The sequence below is a fragment of the Nelumbo nucifera genome, chromosome 7 (assembly GCF_055504915.1).
Source record: "Nelumbo nucifera cultivar China Antique chromosome 7, China Antique-T2T, whole genome shotgun sequence".
In the NCBI taxonomy this organism is placed as follows: Eukaryota; Viridiplantae; Streptophyta; class Magnoliopsida; order Proteales; family Nelumbonaceae; genus Nelumbo; species Nelumbo nucifera.
This window is the reverse complement of record NC_142655.1, coordinates 53693393-53714209: the sequence shown is the minus strand read 5'-3', so window position 1 is coordinate 53714209 and position 20817 is coordinate 53693393. Positions and strand designations below refer to the sequence as shown.

Genomic DNA, 20817 nt, shown 5'->3' with positions numbered 1-20817 from the left:
CCAGTCTCTCTAAAAATTGCAGAGCATAGTTGTAGACAACTGCCAATCCTCCACCTCCTCTAGAAAGGACTTGATGCCAGAAAAATCCTTGATGGTCAATCTTTGAAGAAATGTTTGGCCATAGTTTATGCCCACTGAAGCTACTAGTGCGGGAAACAAAAAACCTACAAGGAGATAGGATTTGGGGACAAAGGGTCGATTACTTTACTTTCCAACGAATGTGAAGGGTGTCTAAGGGTGGGGAGAAAGCAAAAGAGACCCCTTACCTGAGACCAAAACAATGATTGAACCACCACCTAAGTCCATCGGGGAGTGGTTTGCTATAGCTGCCGCCAAGGAGAGGGATGAAGGGCAAAATTGGGTTTTAAAGAAAAAATATACGTCACGTGGTGTCACGTGTGTATGGATTTCAATGGAACATTAACGACAAGGGTAGAGTTAGTCAATTGTTAGAAATATAATTAGTCAATTAGCTAAACAATAAGAATAGTTTAAGAAATTTAGCATTCATAAAAAAGGAAAAGCCCGGCCTAGACCGTGAACAGATTAGTTTGGTCATGTGAGGCTGCCTCAACCCGATCCAACCCGACCGTGGGAGAAAGCCCAAATCGGACATCCAAAGTGCGAGACAAATCCATGATAAGCGTTTGGATACGGTGGAACTCAAATTTGTCTCATAAATCCGTTCGTTAAATTCGAAGTCACCACACCACACTTGATATGTTCTTATCAGTACAATATTTGATTCGTGGGACTGATATTAAATTTATTTTTGTAGGAGAATACCCGTCGAAGTAGCGAAATCGGATCTGCTCCTCACACTGGCGCCTCACACCGATCTCACAGTAGCGAGACCGGTGACCGGATCGACTCCGGATCACCCTACTGGGGTCTTCGCGCGTCGCCTTTGTTTTTTTGGTAATCTTCGCGCGTCGCCGCCCATGCCCGTGCACTCCATTTTATGATTTTATCGTTTCAAGAAGGAATAAAAAATTTGAAGTCAGGTTTCAGCGGATATGCGGTAACTGTTCCTTAAACCTAGGGTTTGAATTGTTTTGGTAGAAGAGAGGGTTTGCTTGATATTTCGTTCGGGAGTGTGAGAGAGAGAGATGGCCATCTATGCCATGAATTTTGTAGCGAGGAATCCATTTCGTTGCTCTCCTGAGACATCCCTAAATCCTGTAAAAGCTCGGTTTTTTGCTGTTAGTTGCTCCGTTTCTGTCTCACCCGATGGTGCTGCTGTTGGTAAGTTTACTTCTGCAACCTCATTTTTCCTTTGTTTAATTTATTCGCCTTTTCTAGTCGTTATAGTTTTGTCTATAAATCTTCGAGCTTGGTATTATTTGATTATTTCGTATTCTGTTTGAGATATGTGGGATAGCAAGCGAGAGAGAGAGAGAGATGGAACGTTGGGTCAGAGATTTGATGCATGCATGAATGCTGTTTTGAACAGCTTGGGTATTTCTGGTTGCCCCTTAAAGTTCTTGTTTTTTCTCGACTAATCTTTTCCTTCTCAGCTACTCAAGTTATGAAAAGGTTAATGTCCATAGGTCGGTATAGTTTGTGGTCACCTTCCTCCATTAATGAAGTGTCAAATGTCCTACCATTGAGCTGTCGTATTTGCTGTGTAGGTTGGCTTCTTGTGGCATGGGTGTATGTTTGTGTGTGTGAGCACAATGGGAAGTTGGGAGAGTAAAGGCCAGTCCTTTTGGTTTGCATTTATATATAATTGCTGTTACGAAACCCTCACGTCAGGGCTAGAGGATCAAGCATCATCAAGCACTATGCCAATGTGATAAGCACGTTTTCGGGAATATTAGGACTTACCATGCAATAGGTTCACCAAGGAAGCTCTCCGGTATCAGAATTTGACCTAATAATGTGATGCTCACTCCTGAACGTCCAATTTAATAAATGCTCAAAGACATATAGAACTATTTGCTGAAGAATTTATTGTATTGTTATATCATTGAATGAGGAGTTGATGCAGAATTCCTAGCCCTTCTAATGGCATGTGCTGGGTGCTGAATCCATTGACATGTATAAATGTGCTGAGGGCGCTTCTTTCCTTTTCCTTTTTACTTATTGAATTTAGGCTGTAATTAAAGAGATCTTAATTGTTTAAGGGATTCCAACTAGAAATGAAAATTCATATGCTAAAAAACATGACAGTCCTGTTTTAAGTTATTTCTCCACTCTCTACATATGGGAAATTCTACATTTTCTCAATTTGTACTTCCTACTCAAATATATATTAATCGTCATAATCTGTTAAAGTCAAGTTGCTAAACTTTTAAATCCTAATGCAGGCTTGGGGGAAAGACCATGGAAGGTAGCAGATGCGAGACTTGTACTTGAAGATGGTTCCATATGGAGAGCGAAGTCATTTGGTGCTTCAGGAACCCAAGTTGGGGAGGTGGTTTTCAATACATCTCTGACAGGGTAGAATGCCTTCCTTCTACTTTTTCCTTGTATTTTCACTTCTTACAGGGATCTTTGGTTCAAAATGAATTTTTTGACTAAATGGAAAGCATGTAATTTTTTAGCAATTATTGGCATAATTAATTTTTCTGACTCACTTCCCTAGATCTATTATTTAGTAGGTTGAGGATGCTAATTATACTGTTGCAAGTATGCTTAGAGATCTAACTCTCACCATTGCATTTACATGTGTCAATGTCAAGGTTGTTTGTTTCTTTTCACATCAGGGCAATTTGGTGATTATATCACCTTATATGGACAAATGTAAAAGCAGTAGTCAGAGTACAGCTCTAGTTTATTCTTAGGAGGAGGGTTAGCATTCCTCTTTGCAGGTTTCCTGTCTATGAATGGCCTTTCTTCACCTGTAACTAATTTTTGAAAGTTCAGTGCCAACAAAACCATATATAGGCCCATTCAGGGTTCTCAATTCTCTCCAGTATTTTGTTGGAATATGTGTGACTTTTTTCCCCAATTTTGTCAATTCTAGACTTTGGTCTTGAACCTATCTACTCCATGTTCTTATGGCCAAGCATTTACCTGGCTGGTAAAGTCAATAGGATAAATTCTTTTAATCTAACATACTTAAAAAGAAGAGTGCTGATAAAAAATATTCTTAAAAGAAGAAAAATAAAATAAATCAGCAAACCCTCTTCCTTCACATCTGCTTCATCATGGAGAAGTGGGAAAGTGACTGTTGATCTCTGTGTTGAATTGAATTCACTGATAAAAATCTATGTTGAATATGTAAGGGTTACAACTATTTGGTTAAGTTTCTTTAGTATTTTGGAATTTGGAACTTTGTTCAATGTTTTCTAAAGAAGTTAGGGACTTAGTTAATAGTAAAATTGGCTCATTTGGGAGGTGTAATGTTGCTATTAAAATCTATAATCTTGCTATTTAGTGGAGAATTTGGGTGAAGAGTTGTTCATATTTTAAGTGAAAAAATCATACCTCTTTCTTTGATTAGTGACCAGCAAAAGGTTTCATCAAGTATGTGCATAAAAATTGAAATTTGCAAAAGAGGCATAAAATCCCTGCTTGGTGCTCTTTACAGTGCCTGAGGGCTAACTACTTTCACCATCAGGGCATAATGCCAAAAAGGGCACTTAAGTCTTTTAAAAAATACTCGTTCCTAGAAGACGTGTCGATAGACCCCCTCCTCTCACACCTGAATTGTCTAACTATTATATGTATTATGCTTGATTTGAGGCATGGGTTTGGGTCCTGTTATTGTTGAGGATATTGTATCTATATGATGTATTTCCCATTTCTTCTTTAATCAAATTGATTTTCTGTTTCTGATCAAAATATCCATGAACCATTTGTATGTGTCTCATTCTTGAGGACATGACAAGAGTTAAAATGTGGGTTTGAGTCTGAGTGGTCACTGTACACAAAACAAATGTCAAGGGTCAGGTCCATGTCCAGTTCACCCTTCCCAAGACTGGATAAGTGTGACCAACATTATATGACACATATCTTTGTGAGTATTAGAAGTTTTTCTGGTAACTAAAATTCCATTGAAGTTGAGATATCTCAAATCTCATTATTGGAAAAGATAAATAGCATAAGAAAGCAAAAATAAATCCGTAATGAGTATCTTTGGATTGAATAGTCATATTCATATATCCTACATCAGTATCGGTATCCATTGGAATGACATACAAAGAGATTGGCCAGCCCTTCTGTCAACCTCTCCCTTTCACCCTCAGCCGCCCCTAAAAATCACCCCAAGACAAGATTGTGAGCTCATTCTGAATTTTGATGGTAGCTTTAGGAGGTCTGAAGAGAACAGCCCAAATGCTGGAATAGGAGGTTTGATCCAAAGATTAAATGGAGATGTGACTTGGGCCTTTAGTGGTCCTGCAAAGGTGGCTGATGCGTTTGAAGCAGAGGCTAGGGCCCTCCTGGAGTGCCTCAGAATTGCCAAGTCTCATCAGCTCTTTTTCATTGCAGTTGAAGGAGATTTGAGGAATGCCATGAACTGGGCTTCAGGACAGACTATGGACCCATGGAAGCTATCTCATTTTCTGTTAGAAATCAGGGAGCTGGCCTCTTGCTTACGTGCAGCTTCAAATGGATTCCTAGAAAATTAAACCATGTGGCTGATAATCTAGCTAAATCTGGGCTGGGAAGGGATTTTTTGTATAGTGATCATACTTTGCCAATGTCATGGGTTTGTCTTTTGTATTTTTTATGACAAGGCTTTGTGCATCTTCTCATGTACATCCCTCCCCCTTTTTTGATTGTAATGAAATCTGTTATCTTTTCTTTCAAAAAAAAATCAGTATCAGTATCCATATGAGTGGTTGGGTGCCTAATGAACTAAGGTAATAGATTGTTTTATATTTTGAACTTTGTATGCATCTTCTAGAGTTTTTCTAAGGTTTTTTTTCCTCCTTAGTGATTGGGTTCTCAACATGCAGCTTGCTTTACCATTAGAACCCTAAGCAACAATAGACCTAGTGCCTCAATCAGTTTTTTCTCCCCGCTTTAGCTCTTTTTTGTAGTTTTCTCATAGGTAAACAATGGGCACTACACTTATCTACATGCTAACTAACAAGGTTGGAGTCCTTGGTGAGGTATACTTTGCATTGGCCCATATCCCAACCTTTGCCAAGAACTTCGCCCAAGATGTACTTCAGATCACTGGCTTACACTGAAAGAATTATTGAAAGAAGGACCCCTTTTAGACTGGAAAAATTCTAGTTATTTCACAAAGATTTCAGTAAAAAAGTTGCAGAATGGTGGGAAGATTGCAAAGTAGAGGCCTAGAGGGTTGGGTAGGTTTCAGGCTTCTACAGAAATTAAGAGCTCTAAAGAGAAACCTGAAAGTTTTGGGGAGAGAGGAATTTAAAGCTGTTGAAGAAGAGAAGAAAAGAGTTCTTACGGAGTTAGAGGAGTTTGACAGCAGAGAACAAAAATGGGACCCTTGATGCTTTAAACAAAAGTAGAAGAGCAGATTTGAGAAAGGATTGAGAACAACTGATCAGAAGAGAAGAAATTTACTGGAGACAAAGATCAAGAGTGAAACGGCTGAAAGAGGGAAGGTCTTGGCTAAAAGACTTAAAGAAGTCCTTGAAGATCTAATTTCCCCAAACCAATTTGCTTTTGTAAAAGGGAGACAGATTGTGGACATCATTCTAATTGCAAACGAGTGTGTGGAAGACAGAAAATCCTCTGGGAACCCGGGGGTCCTAGTGAAATTAGATCTAGAAAAGGTGTATGATAAAGTGGATTGAGACTGTATTTAAGTTGCTTGAAGATGAGAGGTTTTGGGAGAAAATGGATCAGGTGGATTAAGGGTTTCATTGGTTCTTTGTTTTCTGTGTTGATAAATGGAGAAGCAAATGGCTACTTTAAGGCTAGTAGGGGTCTCAGACAAGGTTGCCCGCTCTCCCCCTTTTTATTCACTACTATAGTAATGGACATCTTTAACTACCTCTTCAATAAGGCTATGCTCCTTAACTTGGTGAAAGGATTCAAAGTGGGAAGGGACAAGATTTACATTTCACACTTACAGTTTGCTGATGACATAATTTTGTTCTTGGATGCCTCCATAACCAACATCACAAACACTAAAAGGATAATTGAATGTTCCGAACTTATCACTGGTTTGAGGGTTAACTTTTGCAAAAGTTCTATAGTAGCTCTTAACTCAGTGGAAGTGGAATTTCTGGAGAGTTTCAAATCTTTGTTGGGGTGTAAAGAGAAGAGTCTTCCTATCTCATATCTAGGGATGCCTCTTGGAGGGAATCCAAAATCTCTCAATTTCTGGAGACCAGTGGTGGAGAAATGTGAGAAGAAACTTTCATCTTGGAAGAAGTGATATCTCTCAAAATGGGGAAGGCTTACTCTCTTGAAGGCCTCCTTAGCAAATATGCCAGTCTACTTCCTTTCAATCTTCCAAATTCCAACCAAAACCAGAAATCAGATTGAGAAGCTTCAGAGGAACTTTCTTTGGGAAGGATGTGGGGAAAAGTGAAGTCACTTGATCAGTTGGAAACAAGTTTGCAAGCCTAAAGAGGAAGGTGGTTTGGGAATAGGGCACTTAAAAGAAAAAAATTCTTCTCTCTTAGGTAAATGGCTGTGGAGGTTCCCTAAAGAACCCAATGCTCTTTGGATAGCTGTCATCTCAAGCAAATATGGATCAAATGTAAATGGGTGGGATAGCAATTTCCATTTGAACAGGATAAACTTCAAACACACAGTCCAGCACTAAGGGGGAACAAAGAACTGATAATTTTCTTCAGTTCGGGCACAGTACAATTTCTGGGAAGAAATATACAACTTCAGATAGCAATAAAGTAATCACCACAATCACTTCTGAAACAAAAAACTGGACCTGCGTCCATCAAGAAACACCCAACTGCTGTTACAGCGAGCAAAGGTATTTCCTGACCTATAGATATGCTCCAAGAAAGGACCACACGATCCACAGAAAATAAAAAATAGGGTCTAAACCCTTCACATAAGTTGTACAAACCTGTTGCAGGTTTTTTCTTGGTGCACGACCAAGAACAAGGAAGAAAATAAAGGCCAAAGAGGACTCTCAAACCTGTCTGATCTGTTCTGTTCTTTTGGATTATCAGACCTGCTCTGATACCGTGTTTTCTTGGTAGAAAAGTTGCTGAGTAGAAGAGAGAAGGGAAGATTTGGAGTAAAAAAGTCAGGGCTGGCAGCGCCAGCATTTCTATTTATATTAGGGTGACAAAATAAAAGAGGGAAAAATACAACAGTCTCTGGTAGTTGACTACTAGGAACAGTCTTCGTCTAGTAGTTGACTACTAGAAACAACATACTGCTAGTAGTCGACTACTAGCAACAAAGTACATTATTTCAACATAAGTATTTACTGTAAATGATATATGGTATTTGGGTTTAACTTTTATGGCTTGCATAGAACCCGAGGCAAAGTATCTGCTTTATAATAATATAAATCAAATTTTCTTTTTTATTTATTACCAGAAAAATGTTCTGGTAATTAATAAGGTCTGAGAAAGTAAAAGCTTAACCCAGACAAGGTTTTGAAGTACTTGGATTTTGTGGACAGAACCGGAATATTATTCTGCCAATGCTAATAATTAGGTAACCAATAAAAATGTTTTTGCAAGCTTTAATCCTTGCAGGAGGGCAGAGAGTTTGTTGATAAGGAATTTATCCCAATTCGGCCAGAAGATGAAGCCAATACTACACCCTTACCATCTCTTAAGACCAATGTTTTAAAACGCAGAGGCATGACGCGGGGCATTCCACTCCCTAGAGGCGTTAGGCGTACAGAACATAAGAAGTGTAAGCCTCCCGAACACAAGTAGGCATAAGCCTCCTTAAGAGGAGGGGGGTCAAGAAGCATAACACTAGTTGAAAAGGGAGCCGGGGGGGGGGTCTGGGGGGCAAAGCTAGAGGTGTCAATTGGATTGGATTTGGTCAAACCTCGTCCAGTCCAATGTGAATCAACTTATAAATGGACTGGACCCAATCCAGTCCAAATCCAATCCATTAAAATGTAAATGGACTGGATTGGATCCAATCCAAACCAAATGAAGTATCAAAAATTATATAAAAGCACTTTTGGCATTGAAAAAGCACTTCTGTAAAAGTGGTTTGATAAAAAGTACTTTTACAAAAGCACTTTAATGAAAGTACTTCGTAAAAGTACTTCCATAGAAGTGCTTTTATAAAAGTACTTTCATAGAAGTGCTTTTATAAAAAAAGTGCTTTTGTAGTTCTTTTATAAAGTACTTTCGTGAAAGTTCTTTTGTAAAAGTGCTTTCGTAAAAGTTCTTTCATAAAAGTACTTCCATAAAAGTGTTTTCTTAAAAGTGCTTTTTGTGCAAAAGTACTTTTACAAAAGTGCCTCCATAAAAGTGATTTCGTGTAAAGTACTTTTACAAAACTGCTTTTGTAAAAGTGCTTTCGTAAAAGTTCTTTCATAAAAGTACTTCCATAAAAGTGCTTTCTTAAAAGTGCTTTTGTGCAAAAGTACTTTACAAAAGTGCCTCCATAAAAGTGATTTCGTGTAAAGTACTTTTACAAAACTGCTTTTGTAAAAGTACTTTTGTAAAAGTGCTTTTATAAAACTGCTTCTGTAAAAGTACTTTTGATAAAATTACTTTTATAAAAGTGCTTTTGGAAAAGTGTTTTCATAAAAGTGCTTTTGTAAAAGTACCTTCATAAAAGTGATTTTATGTTGGCTTCAGTTTAGATTGATTTCAAATTGGACAAGGTTTTGGCCTCGTGATCGGATTATTGGAAATTTGATTTAGGTCCAATTCAGACCAATAAGAATATGAACCAATTTATTTTGGATTGTCTCAATCCAATAATTATAATGGTTTGTCCAAATCCGATTTGATAAGGTTTGGATCGGATTATTGATAAAAAAGGTTTGGATCCAATCCAAAACCGGTTGATTGACACTCCTAGGCAAAGCCCCACAGCCGAAGGTGCCCGCAGGCCACTTTCTTTCCCCTTATCTTTCTTCCCTTCCCTTTTCTTTTCGCTTTTTTTTCTTCTCCTTCTTTTTCTTTCCCTTCCCTTCCCTTTCTTTTCTTTTCCTTTCTTTCTTTCTTTTCCTTTCCTTTCCATTTTCTTTTTTTCTTTTCTTTGTCTTTTTATATGAGGTGTGCATGAGGCGTATGCCTCTAGCATGCCTCATGAAAAAAGCGTATGAGGCGTATGCCTCAGAGGTGTCAGCACCTCTGGCATACACCTCAGGGCATTTTGGGAGCGCCTTGCCTCCAGGCGTACGCCTCCCACACCTTTTAAAACACTGCTTAAGACTCCTATGCCCATGGGACCTGGTTTCCAAAGGAGCTGCCATCAAAATTCATTTTAATTCTGTTGTTACTAGAAGGGATCCACTCCTGCACTGTTGGTTTCTGTATTGAGGAAGATGCTATTACTCCCCAACCTCTAAAGAATTCATCCACAGTAAAGTCATTGGGAAATTTGTTTTTTTGATCCAATGAATAATTTTTATTTCAATGCCTGCAATTAAGGTAGTCACCAATTTGCTCTGCCCTTTAAACACTGTTATTTTCCTCTTCTTTTGGGCAAAGGAAACAATAAAAAAATGCTGTTAGTTGGGTCCTTGGACTGAAAGGATTTTGCATGCTATGTTTGTTTCTTGAAGAAATTGTGTAAAGTGATAGTAGTATTTTCTAGTATGTTGCTCAATGTTTTTTATGTCCATTGTGGTAATGTTATTCTCTAATGCTTTGTTTTATGTCCAAACTGCTTGTGCAGGGCCTTTGGGGATACTTGCCCTTTCTCCTCTCCTCTTTGTTCTATGGTTCTCCTTCTTCCCTTTCTCCTCTCCTCTTTGTTCTATAGTCAACAGATCATGACATTCACATAACCCACTTAGGGTCCATTTGGGAGGGCTTAGACTTAGTTAAGCTGTTTAGCAATAGGAGTTGGAAAGAATCAAGCAACATTTGGTTAATACTTGGAATGAAATACACAGAAAGCTGTGCCAAAGCTACAAAAAAGAAGCTTCAGGTGAGAGGCGTTAATGTGGCTGAACAACATTCACCTTTGGCTCCTTGTATATAAAGTTGAATGTTGCTTTTTGGTTTTATGTGCCTCAAAATTCATGAAATCTGAAAAACAATGATGAGAGGTACTAGTATTCATTAAGAGACACATTCATTCAATTCTGCCACTTCAGCCATTTATTAATGGCTCCTTAGTAATTAATTGCTTGTTACTATTAAAAAGCAAAGTGATCTTTAGTGATTATAAAATACCATAATAACAGTGGTAGTTGGTATGAATAGATTTTGAAGTGTTAGACAATCAATGAAGGCAAATGATGACACTGATGAGTTAAAGATAATTTTCACACTTGTGGTTCTATACATTCAATTAATTAAAAAAATTGTTGTTGGACCAAAGTTTGATGCTGACAATATCCATTTGTAGAAATGATAAAGTTGCAAAAATGAAATACCATTCCCCCACCGTCTTGGATTGAAGAAAAACACTACATTAATGGTAGTTTTTCTAGGAAGATGTTAATCAATTGAAGTAATTAATGGTTAAGATAGATGGATTTTAGACAATATTGGAGTCCCCCCCACCCTATTTCTCTCTTGTACACAGACATTAGGATTTTGTTTTGTTCACCGATATATCTTATCAACTCTATTTGTGTTTTCATTACAGTAATTGATAGCACTTGTATGTGTTATTCATGGAGTGATATTTGCTGTGTTATAGACCATAAACTGTGTAGGCTCTGATTTTGAGTTTGTTTCTGTAGGTATCAAGAAATCCTTACGGACCCTAGTTATTCTGGCCAGTTTGTCTTGATGACAAACCCACACATTGGGAATACTGGTGTTAATTTTGGTAGGTTTTGTCGGTTCAAGTTATGCAGACCCTATATCTTCTAGTGTGTTTATAATCTAAATCCCACTTTCAATGCAGATGATGAAGAATCAACACAATGCTTCCTCGCTGGTTTAGTGATTAGAAGTTTAAGTATCAGGTAAGCATACTCTGATATTTCTCTAATACTGCTTTAGAAACATACAAGAGCTGTAATGGTATTTTCAATGAAATGTTATCCAGTACCTCAAATTGGCGATGCAAGGAAAACCTTGGTAATTACTTGGCACAAAGGAACATCATGGGAATCTGTAAGTGATTCTATTAGTATTTTTATGTGCTTTTCTTTCAATGGGATTCATTAAATATACTCTGATTATCATACATTTTTTCTCCTCATTCTGTAACTTTGACCTCCAATCTATTTCTTTCATGTTTTTCTCTTATATAATAGATGATGTGGATACTAGAGCAATTACACGAAGATTAAGAGAAGATGGAAGTCTTATAGGTGTTCTCAGCACTGAAGAATCCAAAACCGATGAGGAACTGTTGGAACTGTCCCGCACATGGGATATTGTTGGTAAGATTTGGTTCACTGGTTAAGAAGCACTAGTTTGATTCAGATTGTTGTAGATTTCTTCGGTGAATCTAATTAAGATTGTGAGGAATCATTCTAAGAAATCAAACCTCTTGATCTTTCTTTTGCAATTTTGCAGGTGTTGATTTGATTAGTGGTGTCTCCTGCAAGGCCCCATATAAATGGGTTAATAAAACAGATTCGAACTGGGAATTCAAGAATAATGCTGGAAATGGAGAAAATTTTCATGTTAGTAGTAAAACATAGATTTTGATATGCTAAGAAAACAATCATGTGACTTTGAATTTCTCACCCTCATTTGTCTGATTGTGAATTTCTATAATGAAGGTTGTTGCTTACGATTTTGGGATCAAGCACAACATACTAAGGCGCTTGGCATCTTACGGATGTGAAATAACAGTTGTCCCTTCAACATGGCCAGCTTCAAAGACACTAGAGATGAATCCAGATGGAGTTCTTTTTAGCAATGGCCCAGGAGATCCATCTGCCGTTCCTTATGCTGTTGAAACAGTGAAGGAAATTCTGGGAAAGGTTCCTGTTTATGGAATCTGCATGGGTCACCAATTGCTTGGGCAGGCATTAGGTGGTAAAACCTTCAAAATGAAGTTTGGCCATCATGGAGGAAACCACCCAGTTCGCAACCTTAGAAATGGCTCTGTCGAGATAAGTTCCCAGGTATGATCATTTTCTTGTGCATGTATTTGTGTTTGTTAAAAATCTCTGAATTTAATTTGAATTTATAGGGTGGATGGGCCACTAACCTGGTAATTACTGTAAACATCGCGTCAAGTTTAATATTAATCTAAAGATATATGCACATCAATGTCTTCTTCCTGTTTACTGTCATTTATTCTGTTCAAAAATCTGTGTTGCAGAACCATAATTATGCAGTTGACCCTGCATCTCTTCCAGAGGGTGTTGAAGTGACTCATATCAACCTGAATGATGGAAGTTGTGCTGGTCTTGCTTTCCCTGCTTTAAATATTATGTCTCTGCAGTATCACCCAGAAGCATCTCCTGGACCTCATGATTCAGATCCTGGTAACAAATCAATCTTTTACCTTTTACTTCCCCCTATCACACGCTCAGCATAGACAACCATATAGATCACACATATACACAACACCATGACATTGTGTTTCATAAGCACACTTTCTTGTTTTGAAAAATGACGTTGTGTTGCACACTTTTTCTATATTCCCACTGATGCAGTGCATTACTCGACATCCAAGCATCATCATATTTGGGTGGGGTCAGTATTGTAGGCATACATGTTTGATTGCTTCACATGCACTAATTTGGGTGGGGTCATTCTTGGTTGGAGATACTCTTATTGCAACTTTTTTTTTAATTTTTTGATTGCAGCTTTTGGTGAATTCATACAGTTGATGAAGCAAGCAAAACAGAAAGCATAAAGCAAAGGAATAAAATTATCGAGTACTGCAACCGCCTGGCACAGAAGATGGCGGTGGTTGTAATTCTGGAAGAAGGATTAATAAGAAAAAGAAAAAAAAGACTTTTCCATTTGTCCTGTGTCATCAGTCTGAGAATGATGATGATATCTTCTGGGATTTTGTATGCCAGTGTAGAGTACTGGGAGAGAGAATATTTAAATAAATATCCTCACCCTACGCTATTAATTTTTAATTTAAGAGTGTCATTTTACTTTTTGCTGTATGCCCTTGCCTTAGGCATAGCGTTCTATTGCTTTTAAACCTTTGCCTGAAATTGCATTGGTTAGATCCCTGGACATTGATATCTTTGGCAAGCTTATGGCCGGTGGGCATCCCATTAAGCAGAGGTCATAAGCTTTAAGCATGCTGCTTGTGAATTGTGATTGCACTTTTACTGCTCCCCAAGTGAACAATTATCTAAGATCACATCAGCGTGCATTGGGAACATATCTCTCACCACATAAATTTCGTAATGTAACAAAAGATTATGAAGCCCTTCGGGTTTAACTTGTAATCAGCAAGCCCATAGACTATAGCCGAGAATTACCATTGAAAGTATACTTCAATTTTAGGGTTATGTCCACTGTCAACTATCAAGTCGCTGTAGCATTGGTGGAACTGTTAATTTGCTGCCAAATTAATTCATACCAGCAATAGTTATCAAACGTACTCATCCAGGTGTTTTGGCTGGTAGAGCTATGAAAATTCCTTTTTGACTCGGTTTGTTCTGGCTGAAGCCCTTACTTTTTGGCTAGATTTTTTTTTCTTAACTCTTTAAAAGATGATACATGGAATAATACATCGAAGGGGGGTACTGATATATTGATATAGCAAAGTCGGTTTCCCTTTTATTGAAGATATTTAATCAGGTAAGTGTTTCTATACTCGGGTTAGTGCATTTACTTTGTTTGAGGAGACATTTTTCTGGATAAGTGCATTTATCAATGCTGAGTTGGGCTATTACTTACCCAGGTAATCGATTCACCCAGCAATCATTCTTTTCCATTGGACTTATTAACACTGAAATACAAACATAAATTGTTCAATTCTTGAAATTAATGGCCCCCATTTACCGAAACAGGGACAAGATATTTGACAGTCTAGTGTTGAGACTAGTTTTGATCAGGGGCGGATTGTCCTTGAATCTGACTATGAAGGATGTTATTTCCACGCTTCAGCTGTACCTGAACTCTCCTCTTGGCTTTTGCTCTCCTTGTAGTATTTGGTTGGATAAATGAGCCAATTTGAAGCTTGCCCTTTTAATCACGTTTTTCATAGCTGTAATTCCTTAGGCTTCGTTTGGCTGCGGTGTAAAAGCCGGTCTGGTGTACTTTTACAACATTTTGGTCCAGTTTTCCGACCGTTTGGATGGAATGTAAAAGTACACCGAACATCAATGTAAAACCTCACCTTCAAAGCCTTTTTTTTACTTGGATAATCGATGTATAAAATACATCAATTCTTTTCGATGTAAAAACTTGATTGAAGTAACCTCGGTGTAAAACCTCACCTTCAAAGCCCTCTTAGATCTGTGATTTGATGTTGTCTTTCTTAGATCTGGATTTTTTTATTCAACCGAATCTGTATTCCTTTGAATATAGGGTTGTTTTTTTTTTATCTGGATCTGGGTAACTATGTCAGCCCTTGCGGCCCTTGTTGTATTTCTCAGTTCTGAAATCCTGACATTTTGTAATTGGTGAGTTATTTTCTCCATTTGAGGGTAATCTAGCAGAAAATCTACCAAGGAATGAGTAGAAGAATCATCATATTATGCTTTTTTTTTCTAGGAAAATGATCTTTTAATGTGTTGAATTAGTTAGTATAAAGAAAAGATATAGGTAAAACTGAGACAAAGAAATCTCATTGTAATTTTTACAAACACAAACAGAAGGATGAAACAGAAATCTCAATGTAAGGATTTTCTTTTTTTTACATGTCTAGGATGGTATGTAAGGATAAATGTGAGCGAAGTAATAACCAGCTAGGGATACAAGGATGAAATATAACTGCAAAGGTTTATGGATGATCAAGTAATATGTCAGATAATATGAAAATTTAGAGCATAGAAACAATATTTATCTGAACAGATGACAGAATAGACACAAAAAAAAAAGGAAAAAGAAAATAGAAGACAAGCAAAAAGAGAATATAAACATCTGAGAAACGAGCAAATTTGACCCTCAAAAATCAGGTCATAAGTTTTTCATTTTTCTTTTACCAGCAAATCAGCTTAGAATTATTGAACTTAACAATTTGGAATATAAAATGATCATGGTCCAGCATGTGTTCTACTTTGGAGTGTGAGACAGGGTATCTCCTTAGCTGCACCCTTAAAACACTCTTTCTTCTTCCTCACTCTGATTGTCTCTGGACTAATGTTTGTCATTGTTTGTAGTGTACAATATTTTAAAATGCGGGTGAAGTCTTATATATGCCAATGTGCAATACGGTGAGCCTTTAAACATTAGACACGAGACTTAAGCCTCAAGAGATTTCATTATTTATGGAAAATGAGCTAATCAAGAACAGGTATAGAACTGTCACAAAGGACTACATTTTTTACAAGAAAGCATATATGGAAGATTCATCATATAAACAATGAATAAAAACTAGTAAAAGATTTTAGGAAGTTTATGCATTCTATTTTGCTGAAATGATGTACCAAGGCCATTAATTTTTAGTCTCCTTTTTCTAGTATGGTCACAGTTTTGAAACTCAATGAAACTTATCTGGAGAAGTCACCATGTTCAAGGATTCAAGCTCTCCTTCATTTGATCGACCATCCACCGATATATCTACCTCAGGGTAAGTCATAGGGAACTGTTCATTCATTATTTGGAGCTTAGTAATGTCAAAAGCCATTTTCCCGCTTTTATGTTTTACCCATTTCCAATTTATCAAATCAAGATAAAAATAGCAGATTTTGCATAAATACTGGTGTCTCTTCCATTTTTTCCTATACTTATTTAAGGAAGTGAACTAGATTATAAGAGTGGATTTAGATATGGCCTGAAATGAATACCAATAAGCTTACAAGTTTAACTGCTTTTTGTGGTTTTAACAGAAGGAACTGCTTTGGTGACAGGGCATGGGGTAAATGTGGTCTTGTAACCAAGAAATTCAGTGGCATGGGGAAAATAGAAACCACCAAAATAATATAATCTCTGCTTGTGTGATCCAAAGCCTTTCTATGTTTTGCTAATGCAATTCAAAGTCTTTCAATTCAATATATTATCTGTTGACAAGGTTACTCTTCATCTGTTCTTGTTTTAGAGCGTCTTTGTCGTGTACAAGGTTATTGTTTCTAATAATAATTATTCTGATATTGTTTTTTACAAATATACTATTTTGATATCATTACTGATAAAGAAAAGACAAGCACACAGGTATCTACAAAAACGAATTCAATATAGATATCTATGAAGGGTGATTGATGGGCTAGAAAATGGGGCATTACATGTGTTCATGGGGCTTGGGTAGTGGAAAGTGATTATTGGGCCTAAAATATTTATTAGATTAAATCGGATTGTGTTGGATTAAGGCAATATCGGCAATCCAGACATTAAATTGGACCAATCCAAAATGATCTAAAATATTCATTGGATTGGATTGGACATGGTCCATTTGTAATGGATTCACATTGGATTGGATCAGATTGAACCAAATCTAATCCAATTGACAGATGAATACCAGCTCATACCCAAAGACATCTTCAACAATTTAAACGCCGAAACGGGACAAGTTGCTTTTGATCTTTCCTTCGTCACTTTACCAAATTCAGTTTAAAAACCAGGCTATTCATGATCCTTCCCCAACTTAGGTTTTTGAAAACTTGAATGAAAATAAAGAGTTAAAGTCACCAAGTATATTCAAGCCTTTTTACCCAACAAAATTTCAGAGGGATAAACAGAGAGGAAGGCTAGACAAGAAAGAAAGAATTAAGACATTAAATAAACTGAACAATCTTTTTGATTCTGTAATTTACTAATGGCCCTTGCATTCTTCGTTCCAAGGTATCAAACAAGTGTAAACAAGAAGCTAAAGCCTTCTGGACAGATACATATAAACCCAGATGCATGGTAAAGGAAACAGAAGAAGAGAGAAATGGAACAAAATCAAGCTCTTTCCCCTCTGATTCTCCGAGCCAACTGAATATCTTTTGGCATAATAGTAACCCTCTTACCGTGGATGGCGCATAGGTTGGTATCCTCAAACAAGCCAACCAAATAAGCCTCAGCTGCTTCCTGCAAGGCAGCCACGGCGCTGCTTTGGAACCTCAAATCCGTCTTGAAGTCCTGAGCAATCTCACGAACAAGCCTCTGGAAAGGAAGCTTTCGGATTAAAAGCTCAGTGCTCTTCTGGTACTTCCTGATTTCCCTAAGAGCCACCGTTCCAGGCCTGAACCTGTGGGGCTTTTTCACTCCTCCAGTCGCCGGAGCGGACTTGCGAGCGGCCTTCGTCGCGAGTTGCTTCCTTGGGGCCTTTCCTCCGGTGGATTTCCTGGCTGTTTGCTTAGTTCTTGCCATTTCCAAGAATGAAGGGACGGAGGACAAAGCGAATTAGGGTTTTCTTTCCTGCGTTGGGTTCGATTGGAGAGGGGCTGTTGAATATTGTTGCCTCGAGCCTGGTATTACTTATAATAGGTAACCTGGCACCTGGCACCTGGCAAGGAGTGAAATGCTTTAAATTTTCGGAAAAGTGGCGCGAGTAGATAATGAGCATTGGATTTAGAATGCAAGCAACGATCAGGATCGTCTTATTTCAGAGTACACAGATCGCGATCTGGGACTTGCTGGTTTTTCATTCTTTCGGGGATCTTTTCCATCCAGCCGTTTCTTCAATTTTTAATTGCTTTAAAGAAAGGGAAAATCTATGATATGAAAAGAGTATATTTTCTATATCGTATCGGATGAGATGGACGAATCAACATCCGCCTTCTCTGTTTCGGTGAATACGGGTTAAAAAACAACCATTTAAATTGTATTTTAAAAAAGAAATTCATTTCAGTATAAGAAAGACGTTAATGTCTTCTCTGTTAAACGTCGCTCAGAAGCCGCTCTGGCGGACTATCGTCATTTTCAAACAGAGGAACAGAGAAGGTGTCGATTTTCAAACAAGAGTTCTTCTTCTCCTGTTGTTGCATTCATGGGTATAGCGGTAATAATTTTATGACGGTGGGGAACAATCTACGGGATGACGAAAGAAGGAGCACGGGGAAGAAGACAGTCGTTGTTTTCGAACGAAAGAACTGAGAAGTCGTCGATTTTCGAACAGAGTTCTCCTGTTTCGATTTTTTTTTTTTTTAACTACCAAAAAGAGCCTTCATTTCATTATTATTTCATTGGTGGTGAGCAAAACTAGAAAGCGAAAGCTTTCGCTCATTTGTTTTCTTTCTACAAAAAGGATCACAGTTGATGTTTACTCACTCTAGCCAGACTCTAGTACATACTAAGTAGCAGCAGCAGTAGTAGTAGTAGGTCTATCTCCTACATCCTACAAATTACAGTTTATCTAAAAACCGGCAGAATCCAAGATGGAGAACAGTCGTCCGCCATTATCGTGTTTGTGGCGCTGCTTCTGCTTCGGGGGACAAGGAACAAAGAACGACTCCTCCCATGTCAAAAGCCAGCTCCTTCGCCTCCTGTTCCATTTGTTTCCTCATGTTGTGTTCTTTCCCAACGATGAAGTTCCTCTTGTTTTCTTGTGTGTTTATCCCGAATACAATTATCTTGCAGATTCTCTTTCTCGGAAGCAACAACAGTGAACGCATGCCCCAATGGAATTATGAAACCTGTATTTGAAGACACACGGGAGCTAGCCTTCTCATACTATACCCCATCACCTTCTCCTTCTCTTCCTCTCTGGTTCTGACCGGAGATGTGTGGGCACGCCATCTCCCACCATCCACTCCCTTTCACTACAAAAGCTATCTTGGTCGACCTCGTGTTGTACAAGGGAGCTAGCATTGCTCCGGCTCCTTGGCTGATGTTGCTAAATATGATGGAGACGTCAAGGTCTTTGAGCTGCTGGTGGTAGTCGTTAGGTTGGGCCTCATAGAGTTGTCCATAGTTGTTAGAATAGATGGGGTGTTTCTTCAACAAGTTGAACGGGGCCCTCGTCTCACTATTGTGTATGCTCCACCGACGCCCGCCCTCTGATGATGAAGAAGCCTACTCGCTTATGGCCTTAATCTGTTCCTTTGACGCCTCCCTCATTACTCCCTTCCTTTTCTCTCCCAGCATCCTCTTTAGTTTGTCTTTTGGAGTACTTAGAGCGGCTTCCAGGATTTCATTGCTAAATGCAGTGTAGAATGATTCCCCATCTTTGCTGCTGGCGCTGAAGAATTTCGAGACGTGGCTGGGAGTTGAGATGGTCCTGAAGAGTGTGACTATCTGGAGGTTTTCGTTGTCGTCTTTGTTCACCAAGTAGACCATTGTTCCAGCAGGAATCCTAGCTACATCTCCACACTCAAGATTGTAGGATTCCCTATTATCATTGTGCACCAAGTTGATTGTTGCCTTCCCCTTAACAACGATGACAATAGCATTTGCATCCCAATGGTGGGGGATCAGGAAAGTGTTAAGTTCAGCTTCCAAGATAGCCAAGCGGTAGTTATCCAGACCACTCAGAAGCTTGAACCGGGAGCTGAATCTCTGCTTATCGAAGAAGTAGGGGTTACTCTTATGTCGCTCCTGCTGCTCCTCCTCCTCCTCTCGCCTACCTTATCTTTGCTTGTTATCTCTTTGCGATTTCAGTGGGTAAGCCAGTGACAAAGCTGCCGGCAAAAGGAAAAGAAAGAGGAGGAAGAAACAAAAAGGAAGCTTGGCTTTGATCGCCATGACTGGTAGAGAGAAAGCTTTGGTGGACGGATTCTCCTATTTCGAATTGCGCTGAGGGGTATAACTGTTTCGCTGACATGGAGGAATTGGAAAAAAAATCATATTTTTTTTTGAATATTTTAAATTTTAATTATAATACAAAATAATTAATTATCGGTTAATATAGTAAATTCAATAATTGCTGCAAACGTAGCATTATAAGGGATTTTCTATATCATAGTCGAACCCACGAAGAAATCGAGTAATTTAGTTCGGCTTCGGGCTTCCCTCCTAATTCCTAAGGCCATGTTTCATGTTTGGTGTGGCTTCCATTTGTTAGAAAAACAATGTCACATAGGTCGGGGTGGTATTTGGCACCAATGCCATTTTCTTTGAAAATAGCCTACATGCCTAGCCCTCAGGTAACTCGAACCCGGTCTAATTATATATTTACATATATATATATATATATATATATACATACATATTTGTATATATAACATTTGTATGATATTTTGCATACATATTTACATACATATTTACATACATACATATATACATATATGTATGTATAATTTTAGAGTGGGTTCATTGACCTACCCGGGCCCAAGTCCAACCCGAGCGCATCAAATTACAAGGCAAGTTGGGTTTGAGTTAGGAAAATCGGGCTTGATCTTGGGCTCGGGCTGGGCTTTGGCCTTAAGCCCAAATTCTAGGGTCAAGCCTGGGTTGACCATAAACCCGGCCCAACCCGCCCGACTTGCACCCCTAGACATCAGAAATAGTGGTGGTTCAAAAAATGACCTCTTATTTGGTATTGCTTTTCCATAAAAAATGTTGCTCCAAACTATGCCTTGGAAATCGAGAAAGTGTGGTTTGAAAAAACACCAAATTCAATGTTTTCTCATAAAAACAGCCCGTTGTTGCCAACGATGCAATGATGTGGCATCATCCGGGGCGTAGATAATGTAGACTAATACTGAAAATAGTTATACAACACTAGTACCAAACAAAATCTATGTGGCAGCATTGGGGCCAAAAAAAAAAAAAAAGAGTTGTTTTCTCAAAATTCGGTGCAATAGACCCTCAAGCATACAACACTGTTTTCTCATAAAACATTTTGAAGCAA

At 38.3% G+C, this 20817-nt stretch overlaps 2 protein-coding genes and 1 pseudogene across 2 annotated transcripts; 1 reads left to right on the top strand and 2 right to left on the bottom strand.

Moving 5' to 3' along the window:
• Window positions 1–917: 917 nt before the first annotated feature.
• On the top strand, window positions 918–13093 carry CARA (carbamoyl phosphate synthetase A). The gene is made up of 10 exons (XM_010277898.3): window positions 918–1245; window positions 2310–2442; window positions 10748–10836; window positions 10915–10975; window positions 11059–11126; window positions 11270–11398; window positions 11535–11644; window positions 11744–12091; window positions 12292–12457; window positions 12782–13093. The coding sequence occupies exons 1-10, from the start codon at window positions 1110–1112 to the stop codon at window positions 12829–12831; spliced, it is 1290 nt and encodes a 429-aa protein (XP_010276200.1). The 5' UTR covers window positions 918–1109; the 3' UTR covers window positions 12832–13093.
• A 3728-nt stretch (window positions 13094–16821) lies between these two features.
• On the bottom strand, window positions 16822–17495 carry LOC104610999 (histone H3.2-like). Its single transcript, XM_010277897.3, has one exon. It carries the CDS (start codon window positions 17394–17396, stop codon window positions 16986–16988), a length of 411 nt encoding a protein of 136 aa, XP_010276199.1. The 5' UTR covers window positions 17397–17495; the 3' UTR covers window positions 16822–16985.
• Window positions 17496–18234: 739 nt separating this feature from the next.
• On the bottom strand, window positions 18235–19786 carry LOC148790504 (vicilin-like antimicrobial peptides 2-2 pseudogene; annotated as a pseudogene).
• Window positions 19787–20817: the final 1031 nt, after the last annotated feature.